The sequence below is a fragment of the Pistacia vera genome, unplaced genomic scaffold (genome assembly GCF_008641045.1).
Source record: "Pistacia vera cultivar Batoury unplaced genomic scaffold, PisVer_v2 Contig192, whole genome shotgun sequence".
In the NCBI taxonomy this organism is placed as follows: Eukaryota; Viridiplantae; Streptophyta; class Magnoliopsida; order Sapindales; family Anacardiaceae; genus Pistacia; species Pistacia vera.
In genome coordinates this window covers 1,228,678-1,239,410 of record NW_022195993.1, presented here as the reverse complement: position 1 = coordinate 1,239,410, position 10,733 = coordinate 1,228,678, and the positions used below count along the sequence as shown (strand labels likewise).

The window sequence follows — 10,733 nt, the reverse complement described above, 5'->3', positions numbered from 1 at the left end:
TCTTTTAAGGGTTTGATTGTTGAATGAGTGAAGGTCAAGGGAGTTATTTATATAGAGGGGAAGAGTGATATGAAAGAGCCATTTGAAAATGAAGGGTTAGGATTGAGTTTGATTAAGTGATCAAATGGATAAAAAATTAGACCGTCTGGTAAGAGAAAATTATGTCAATTAGTGTGGCGGACTGTTATGTGAATAGTTTGCCAAATGTAGTGGTTTGATTAAGCCTAGCCGGCTTAATAGGGCTTTTTATTATTTTTTTAATTAGGCTTCCATTTGGAGTATGAGACAAATAATGGGCCAACTTTTACATGTGAATATAATTTTTTTTTAGGGCTTTTTTTAGGGCCAACGACTATGCATACCCAAGGTTTGTCGAAACGATAAGTTGGTATCCAAAAGGTTTTAAAACGACAAATAGATACCTTCTGTCATGTTCTGTTAGTGATTTTCATTTGATAATAGTGAAAAGACTAAAATGCCCTTAAAAGTTTAATATTTTAGTTTTTTATAAATTTAAAATTTTCTAAAAAGCCCCCAGGTTTGCTAATTTGACTAAATACCCCAATATATAAAAAGTTTATAAAATAACAAATATACCCCCGCCACCCACAGTGCCAGATTCCGGCCACCACCACCGAAATCTGGCCGAAAAATTGCGTTACGACACAGACCCATCGAATCTATGTCGTAACGCATAGATCTTTCATTTTCCGGCAAGATCCGTGGTTGATCTGGCCGTCGAGGCCGAAAAAGGCCAGACGTAGATCTGGCCTTTTCCGACCAGATCCGTGGCGGATCTAGCCGGAAAAGGCCACATCGGTGTGTTACGACACAGATCTGACGGGTCTGTGTCGTAACACAATTTTTCGGCCAGATTCCAGCGGTGGTGGCCGGAATCTGGCACTGTGGGTGGCGGGGGTGTTTTTGTTATTTTATAAAAATTTTATATATTGGGGTATTTAGTCAAATTAGCAAACTTAGGGGGTTTTTAGAAATTTTTAAATTTATAAAAAACTAAAAATTAAACTTTCAAGGGCATTTTAGTCTTTTCACTATTATCAAACGAAAATCACTAACAGAACATGACGGAAGGTACCCATTTGTCGTTTCAAAACTTTTTGGGTACCAACTTATCGTTTCGGCAAACATTGGGTATGTATAAGTCGTTCTCCCTTTTTTTATTGATAATGTCAAGGTAACGTTATCGTCCTGTTTGTACTGTAAACTAATGGTTCAGATGAGATGGTGTCGTTTAGAGTTTAGATGGTTTCGATGATTACCCAAATAACACAATTTGCAATTGAATCGTTACAAATGCAACTGATTTATTATATTATTTGAAATCACGTTTAGTTCGAACATAAATAATATTATCTACTATATGGAATTTTGAATTATGATTCAAAGATTGACTATATACAGTGATTTAGGTTTAATTTATGACTAGTACAAAATGGGTAAGGGGTCAATGGACCCCTTAAAGTCAATTTTAAATTTAAAATATAAACTTTGCTTATCAGTCAACCCAATAATCCTAGGGTTTAGAACAATTATAAAATTACTTTAATATTTAAAATATGTTTGATACAATATTTAAAATCTGTTTTAAACGTTAAAAAGCATAAAAAACAAATCGTCAAAACTAATTTTCTTTTTTTCTCTTTTTCATTTTTATTTTAAGATTATATATAAAAAATATTTTTGAAAATATTTTAACCCATTTTTAACTTATAATTTTTCATAAATTATTATTTGTATCTCTTATCTTCAAAAACCCAAAATTTATATTTAAATTTAATATAAAAAAGAAGTATACAAAAGTCTTCAAACCCTTCTCTTCTTTGTCATTTTGAATTGCCATTCCTTTTTCTTTTACATTCAAATTAAGTATTTAATAATAATAATAATAATGTATCAACATTTACTCTCTTATCATCATGTAAAAATTTGTATTTGTCTCTCATCACTAAATTGATAGACTATATATATATGTTATTAAGCTCTTTTTCTCATAATCTAACTTTTTTAGGGTGAGTTCCATCCAAACCCCTTAAGTGAGCTAGCTTCCAACGTGAGGAAGAATAGCTTGGTGTGTTGGAGTTGTCGACTATTTCAACATTAATGGGTAACGCAGATGCATTCGGAATAGGAATACTTATAAAACTAGGTTTAGTCTCTTAAACCTAGTATATTAACATATTTTTCTCTTGTTATGGGAGTGATAGCAAATCATAGGGCAATTCATTCATTGTAAACAAGAGAGGTGAGGCATATTACAATAACATTGACTCAGTTGGCCGTAGCCCACATTGGGTGAACCAGGGTAAATCGCGCATGTTTTTTTTTTTTGGTTTACTGTTTGATTTGTTTTACTGTTATATTTTGTCCTGTTGTTGCCTTTATTTCGTTCATGGTGCATTTGGTTCATTATTCTGATGCTTTTTAAAATAATATTTTGAAAAAAGTAAAATTAGGTGGTTATTACGATGTAAGATTTGAAAATTAACAAAAATACCTCATAGGTTTGTTTATTTACTAAACACCCGTATAATAAAATATTAAAAATTAACAAAAACACCCCCATCCACCCACCGATATGGCGACTCCAGCCACCACCACTGGAGGGTGGCCGGAGTCACCGTATCGATGTATAACCGACTGGATATGGCTGGTCGTGCACCGATATGGCCTTTTCTCGCTAGATCCATGGTGGATCTGGCCAGAAAATGTCAAATCTACTGTTAGATTTGGCCATTGACGGGCAATGGCCAAATCTGGTCGCATTTGGTCGTCAACCACAGCCAAAGATATGTTCATCGTTGACAATTGGCTACAGCCAAAGATCTTATCTTTTCTAGCCAGATCCACCGTGGATCTGACTGAAAAAAGCTAGATCTGCGCACTACCAACTAGATCCAGCCGATAGTCCGCCATTATACCAGATTTCGGTCAGCTTTTGACGGTGGTGGCTGGAATCTGGCAAATGTGGGTTACTGGGGTGTTTTTATCAATTTCTAAAAAAAATTGGGGTGTTTAGTTAAATTAACAAATTTAAGGGGTTTAAAAGAATTGAATAATATTTTGAAAATAAAGAAATAAATGTATATTGTGGATATAATAGGGAATAGAATAATGAAAAATTGTGTACGAAAGTCCTTGAATTTACAATAAAATTTGGCTTCCTTCCCTATCTAGCAGGTCAGAAGATAGTAATTATTAAACAATAATGAGAAAAAAAAAAAAAGTGTATAAATATATATAAATAAGGAAGACAAAAAGGTACTCAAATTGGAGAATTGAATGATTCCATAATAATGACCAATGAATCCATCTAAAATCTTCAAGGTATTCTTCTGCTCCCGGATACGGACACACATTTCAGAATTTTGGACCACCATTACAACTTACCAATGGCATCAGAGGCAAAAAGGAAAGAAGCTTCAAGATTCCTTTCTCACCAGTCACCACCACCGCCACCACATTTCTCAGACCTTTCAAAAACAGTAAATCTTTATTCTACCCTCCACCACTCGTACATGGTGAAAGGATAAATCTATCATTGTATTAATGTTTATTTGTGTCGATATATTGGAGTTTTAGGTTTTTAAAATAAATATAAATATTTATCCATATTTGAGAATTTTCATGTATATATATTTTATTACCGTCGTCTGTATCTTAATTGTACTGGGATTAAAAATATAACCTATTATATGCATTATGTGATTGTGTATTCACTTGTCTCCTTATTAAACAAGTCGCATTGAGATACTTAGAGCACACACATATGTGTCGAGAGACTGTGACTTAAATTTTTTATTTAATTTGTTGACACTCCTTATAATTAGTCATTTATCTATGTTTATTCAACTGTAATAATTCTTAACGATATATATTTCTACTTATATTTTTCAACTTAGATCTAAAGGTGTGTTTGGTTCATGGAATATTGTATTATTGAGAATATTATATTAATGGAAAGAAATATCTTACCTTGAAGATTACTGGGAGGGGGTATTTAGATCATATAATGTTTTATTATAGGAAGATATTATATTAAAGAAATAAAAAATCACCTTGAAGATTACTGTGAATGTTTAAAAGATGTGTTTAGTTGGTTCGAATAAATTGGTGAATAATATATTTGGTTGGGAGGATAAATTGGTGGGTATGTTATATAGATTACTAAATTGTCTTCCTTTTTAAATATTAATATAATAGTATTTTTTATTATTATTTTTTGAATAACTTCTTTTAACCCCCTACTTTTCAAATTTAGCAAAAATACCCTAGCAACCAAAAACATTTTAAACTTAACAAAAACACTTCTACCCACCCCAAGCCACTGTCAGCAATTAGCCAACATAGTCGGTAGCCACCAACAGTGCCACAGATCTAGTCATGACGTCGACAGTACCATAGATCTGGCAATGGCCGTTTCACAGCTAAAGATGTGGCCGTGAAATGGTCAGGTCTTTGGTCATGAAACAACGGCTATTTACGACCACAAATTTGGTTGTGAAACAGTGGCTATTTTACGACCACAAATTTGGCAGTTTCTAATGGTCAAAAAAGGCCTCATCGGCGCACGGCTGGCCATATACGGCCCGTTATATGCCATTATGGTAACTTTTGATAGCCTCCGGTGACAGTCCACGGTGGTTGGCAATGGCAACTAGTTTTGAGTACAATGTCATTTCTACAAATAATGACAATAACAAGGGCATTGTTGTCCAAAAAATTTAAAAAGTGAGGATAAAAAAGTCTACATGAGTGAATTGGGTGTTTTATAAATCTTAAAAAATATAAGGCTAATTTGGACCAAATGCTCAACTGTTTAGGGGCAATATGGGAAACAAAATTATATTACCTTGGGTAGGTTTTAATAACAGCCCCCCTAAGGTATTAAGATTCCCGGCAATTTAACCCTCAAATGTCATTGTTTGTCATAAAATATTTCGGGAATAATTTTTTACAAACCAACCAAACATCATCATCTACTCAATTTAAAAATATTACCCTAGTTACTTAATATTAACTCCATCCAAACGGCCTGAAATGTTTAGAAAATGTATTTGGTTAGTTGGAATAAATAAGTGGATATGTTATTTAAAATACTGAATTATTCTCTAATTAAATATTAGTATTATATTATTATTTAGATTACCAATATAACCCCCCTACATTTAAAACTTAGCAAAAACAACCTCATAATAAAAGTTTGGAAAATACACAATGGAACCCCACCAAGGCACCAACCCAGCCATTACCGGCCGTCGGCAACCACTGTTGGTCATTGACAACCTAACGGCTCACGAACGGTTGGAAATTGCCTTCATGCGCCGATATAGCCATTCGACTAGATATCTAGCCGGAAATAGCTAGATTATGACAGATCTAGCCGAAAAACGACCAAATCTAATCCTTCGATATCCCCATAATGATATATCGAACACACACATATATGAGTCGAGAGACTGTGACTTAAATTTTTTTATATAATTTGGTGACACTCTTTATAATTAGTCATTTATCTACGTTTATTCAGCAGTAATAATACTTAACGGTATTTCCACTTATATTTTTCAACTCAGATCTAATGGTATATAGGCGTCACGCATGATCCTAAAGTGAGTTAGGAGATACATATTTGTATAGAAAATAGAAACCCTTTGTCCTCATAGTATTTCCAAAATCTTTCACCTCCATACCATATTAAAATTTTGTTCTTATGCAGACATACAAGACAAACGCAGACACACTTAAATATAGACACATGCATGCATGGATCTATCTATGAAAATATTATGAATGGACCATAGATGAGGTGTAAATGATAGTGAGAAAGAGGGTGGAAAAAGGAATGTGAGATAGAGAAGAAATCCGTACAAAAAATGGAGACAGAGAAGAGAGAAGATGAATTAGAAAATAAGAAATGTAGACAAAGGAAAAGGGTGAAATAGCAGAGGGGAGAGAGGGGCAGTTCGGATTGAGAATAAGTGTGAAAAGCACGAGTCATAAGAAGAACAATAAATGAGAAGGGTTGATGAGGCTTATGATAACCCTCATCATCGTCACGTCGTTTTTCTTTTGCTTCTCCCAATAATCCCCTCCCAGAATTCCACGCTTCTTCTTCTTTCTTTTCACACACTCTCTCTCTCTCCCCCTCACCATTTCTCCTCTAGTCAACCTCATGTTTCTTCTCACTTTTGTTCCTTATTAAACCAACAACATAGCTTTCTCCTCTTCATCTCCTCTTTTCTCTGTCTTTCTTTTTCCTATTGCCTTCCTATCATATATTTACAATTTTCTCTATTTCAATTTCCAACTGTATAAGAGTGAGGGTCATTTCATTTCTTCCATTATCCCTGTTGGGTTTGAGAGTGAAAGACACAGAAACAAAAACAGTACTAAGTCTTTCTTTTCTATTAATTATTAATAAAAATGTGGATGATGGGTTACAATGATAGTGGTGACCTCAACATGCCTGACTCCTTCAATGGCCGCAAACTCAGACCTCTCATTCCGAGACCAGTCTCTTCTACTAACAACTCTTCCACCATCTCCCGAATCCATGGCGCTGAAATCATTGCTTTGAATCATCATCATCTTGGTAAGTACTTATCATTTCCTTCTTTGTTTCTTGTTATTTTGTTGCTCTTTTTAGCATGTTTTTTTTTTTTTTTTTAATATGTTTTTGCATATGAAAAAGGTTCCCCTTTTGGTGATCAAAACAAGCTGAGGGAGTTCAATACGCCGCCGGTGGTGGTGAGCTCAAGGTGGAACCCAACTCCTGAGCAGTTAAGAACACTGGAAGAATTGTATCGGCGAGGAACTCGAACGCCATCAGCCGACCAAATTCAACACATTACAGCCCAGCTTCGTCGATACGGAAAGATTGAAGGGAAGAATGTTTTCTATTGGTTTCAAAATCACAAGGCAAGAGAACGCCAAAAACGGCGACGTCAGATGGAATCATCAGACCCTGATCATGAACACGATAATAATAGTCATCATCATCATCATCATCATGATATAGAAATCATTGAAAGGAAAGACGCAGGTAAAAAATATTTGTAAATTCCCCACTTGAGAGAGAGAGAAACAATATTTCTGTCTGGCTTTTTTTGCCATAACATTTGTTGTTTTTTAGCTACGTATAACTACAAATCATTCCATTCGTTGGTTTATGAAATTTGATGATGAGTTGTTGCTTTTGCTCCCTCCGTTCGGATCTGTTGTTTTTTAAATATTATAAAGTTGAATTATTTTTGTTTTTCTTTTTGTCAACACAGGAGCAAGTAGGACGACAGCAGGATATGAAGCCATTGAACAGACCAAGAACAACTGGCCACCCTCCTCTACAAACTGCAGTACACTAGCAGAGGTCTATTTCATCTTCTCACTTTGTCTTTCTCTTTTTTTTTTTAAACTTTGAATTCTTTACTTTTTAAACCCTAAAAAAGCTCATCATAATTTAGCAAATTAATAAGCATTCTTAATAATTTGCATATGATTACAAAGCTGATTATTATCTTTAGGGTTTAGATTATAAAAGTTATATGTATATATATAGAAGAAAGAAATGTATGTAACAAAACAAAAGCTAAATTTGTTTGTTGGGAAATGTAAAGGGTTTAAAAGCTGCAATCCTTCCTTTCTGTCGGGGCTGCTGTTATGTTATGTTATGAAAATAGATTGGTTTTTTTTGGGTCTTGTGTTATTTTACTTACATTCTTGGCATTTAGGTCTGTGATTTGGGCACCCTCTTTAACAATTCTATCAAAATGAGCAACTTGATAGTGAAAGGAGAAGCCTAAACCGACCCCAATTTTTTTTTTTTTTTTTCCGGTGACCGAAGGTGTCTATGCTAACTTGTGCGCACCTAAACTAATCTGCGCACCTAAACTAATCTCCTAAGACTCTGAAGTTAACAGCCAGATAAATCTCATCAATGTCCACCCCTATTAACAACCTAAGTTAGATCGAACTCATGACTGTTTAAATAATACATTCAAAAATCCTAGTTGACCGTTGTGTCACCCAGTGATGGTTACCCTAACCCAATTTCTCTTCTCACTCTGACTCACATGTATAGGTTTAAAAAAATTTCAAAGAGAAACTTGGATTTTAAACTTTAAACACTGCAAGTATACAAGCATTCTATTTTTACAGTTCAGGTTTTAATGTTACGAGATAGTGTCAGTAAAGTATATATTAATGTCGATTAAAAAGTCTTCTGTGTATCTTGTTGCAATATAAATCGCACTTGTTTTATGTAGCGTGAAGAGTTAATATTTTGCATGCATGGACTTTTTTATATAATCAGGAACCAGTTTCAATACAAAGAGCTGCAAAAGCAGCAGCATTGGCAGAATGTAGAGCAGGAGGAGGAGGATGTGGATGGATTCAATTGGAAGAAGAGGAATTACATCAAAGAAGAAGCTTTGTAGAAAGGAATGCCACGTGGCAGATGATGCAGTTGTCTTGTCCTTCTTCTTCTCCTCCCATAAACACTTCTTCTACTAATAAAATCCCAGCAGCAGCAGCAATAAGAACTTTGGACCCAACGAAACAGTTCTTTAAAACTCGGGACCTCAACATTTTTATTGCTCCAAGCTGCAGAGAATATGGCCATGGCTTTAACCACTTAAACGCTCTTACAAATGCAGAAGAAGATGGCTGTGGAGGGTCACAAACACTTCAATTGTTTCCTCTCCGAAGTGGGGACGACAGTGAAAACAATTTAGAAAAGGGAACCAATGTGTCGGCTGCTGATATTGATGCCAACTTGACACCTTACCAGTTCTTTGAATTTCTGCCATTGAAGAATTAATTAACTGAGGCAACGGAGAGTACTTTTTAGTTGAACTAATTACTTTATAGCTAGGGTTAAAATTAACTAGGATGTAGTGGGGGTCGGACTTTGCTATGTGTGTGTAAGACTATGGAATATATTTAGATTATTTTGTAATTTTTTATATTGGTGAAATTGAGACAGTTTTTATCGTTTATGATGCATAGAATTACTGCATAAAATGCATTTGGACCATGTTGGTTGAGTCAATGAAAGCTGCATTTAAGAGATTATTAATTAGCTATGGCGAAGTTGATATATAGACTGAGGAAAAACTCAATATACATTATCAATTATCAGAATTGAGAAAGGCAATTAAGAGAAATCAGAATTGGAGCTTGCATATTCAACATTTGAACCTGTTGTTTGTGCTTTGTAATTAGATTCTCTAATAGACCATGAGACAGAAGGAATGGGGAACATTATGAACTGATCCCAATTCAAATGCATGATCCCTTTCAGCAGCTGGTTCATTTATATTATATATTATAAGGTGTTTCAAGTTTAAATGCTGCAATTCCATGGCATGAAACTTCATGCAGAAGTCTATGTACATATTTTTAACAAACAAGTAATACAGACTTAACAGAGGAGTCCGTCATTAATGTCTGTAAAATGAAGCCGGCCGATGCATGCAGATTATATTGTTCACAGACACACAACAGATGAAGAGAAGAGAGAAAGGCGACTGACTGACTTTTTGAAGGAAGCAATGAATGAATTAATGTTTAAAAATTTCTCCATATATTTTCAAAAGATCACGTTCGGGTCGTAGCTGAGACAATACGCATTGTCTTTCTCTCTGAATTATATCTGTCCTTCCAACTTTTTAATTTTATCTGTTTCACCCCCTGCAAGCTGCAACATCAGGTACTGTCTCAGTAGCCAGCAGCCAGCCTCAGCCAGCCACAGCCTCATATCTCTTTCTCTCTTTCATGCATCCCCTCCCTTTTGCCTCCCACCTTGAAATAAGGGATCCCTGATTATTGATACCTCCATCAGGCATCAACACAATTTACAAAGAGAGTCAAATTGCTTCAAAATTATAGATATTTGTGTACATTTTCATGTAATCTTGATCCATTTTTATCAGCATATATACATTAATCTATTATGTGATGTGCATACCCTTATAAATCCAAAGCTGAAATCATGATCATTCGACCTAAGATACTAAGATCATAACACCATGAAGGGGTTCAAAAAAGGTCTAATTGGGACTTGAGAGAAGAGACCTAAATTAATCTTCTTCGACATTCCTCAGTTGGTGAAAGACAAAAGAAAATCAGCTGCCTCTTATACAATTGGTGCAATTGCTCCCAAAAGAATTTATGAAACGTAAAGGGTGAGATGATGATCAGTTCATCTGTTCCTAGCTAGCTACTAGCAGGAAAGATATTTAAGTCTAATTAATAAAGAAAGATACAACACTAAACAAGCAAAGCAGCTTTTAACATTACCAACGTAGACAAAGGCTTCACTCTTTTGACTTTCTACAAAAATTTCAGATCGATATATTATGTCTCTTTATATTAAACACCTTTATGAGAGTGCACACTTGTATTATATTTAAGCTCTTCTAGGCTCTAGCTGATTCAAACAAAATAAAAAACATATGATAATCTCTTAATTTGATTTCAAAAATGTTCGTTGGATCAATTGATCCGGATAAAATAGGGATATATTGAAAATATTTACTGGATGAAATTTCATTCATCTTGTTAACAAGTTGTTGTATAAGGAAGTGAATTGTTTTATATTGATTTGGTGGGTACCAAGTTTAATCTTTAATTTCGGTTGTAAGATGTCTTTGGAATCAAGGGAATTATTGATTTGCTGTTATGTTCATGGACGTAAGACTCATTAACTATTCTTC

The 10,733-nt window shown here is 34.5% G+C and overlaps 1 protein-coding gene across 1 annotated transcript; it reads left to right on the top strand.

The window, feature by feature from the left end:
- The first annotated feature begins 6,424 nt into the window (after positions 1–6,424).
- Positions 6,425–8,993, top strand: LOC116127645 (WUSCHEL-related homeobox 1). Its single transcript, XM_031413291.1, has 4 exons — positions 6,425–6,613; positions 6,713–7,063; positions 7,296–7,387; positions 8,330–8,993. The coding sequence occupies exons 1-4, from the start codon at positions 6,445–6,447 to the stop codon at positions 8,834–8,836; spliced, it is 1,119 nt and encodes a 372-aa protein (XP_031269151.1). The 5' UTR covers positions 6,425–6,444; the 3' UTR covers positions 8,837–8,993.
- Positions 8,994–10,733: the final 1,740 nt, after the last annotated feature.

Coding starts and splice junctions, on each gene's coding strand:
- LOC116127645 (XM_031413291.1), top strand. CDS start 6,445: ATGTGGATGATGGGTTACAATGATAGTGGTGACCTCAACATGCCTGAC. Junction 6,614..6,712: donor TTTGAATCATCATCATCTTG/GTAAGTACTTAT, acceptor CATATGAAAAAG/GTTCCCCTTTTGGTGATCAA. Junction 7,388..8,329: donor ACTGCAGTACACTAGCAGAG/GTCTATTTCATC, acceptor TTATATAATCAG/GAACCAGTTTCAATACAAAG.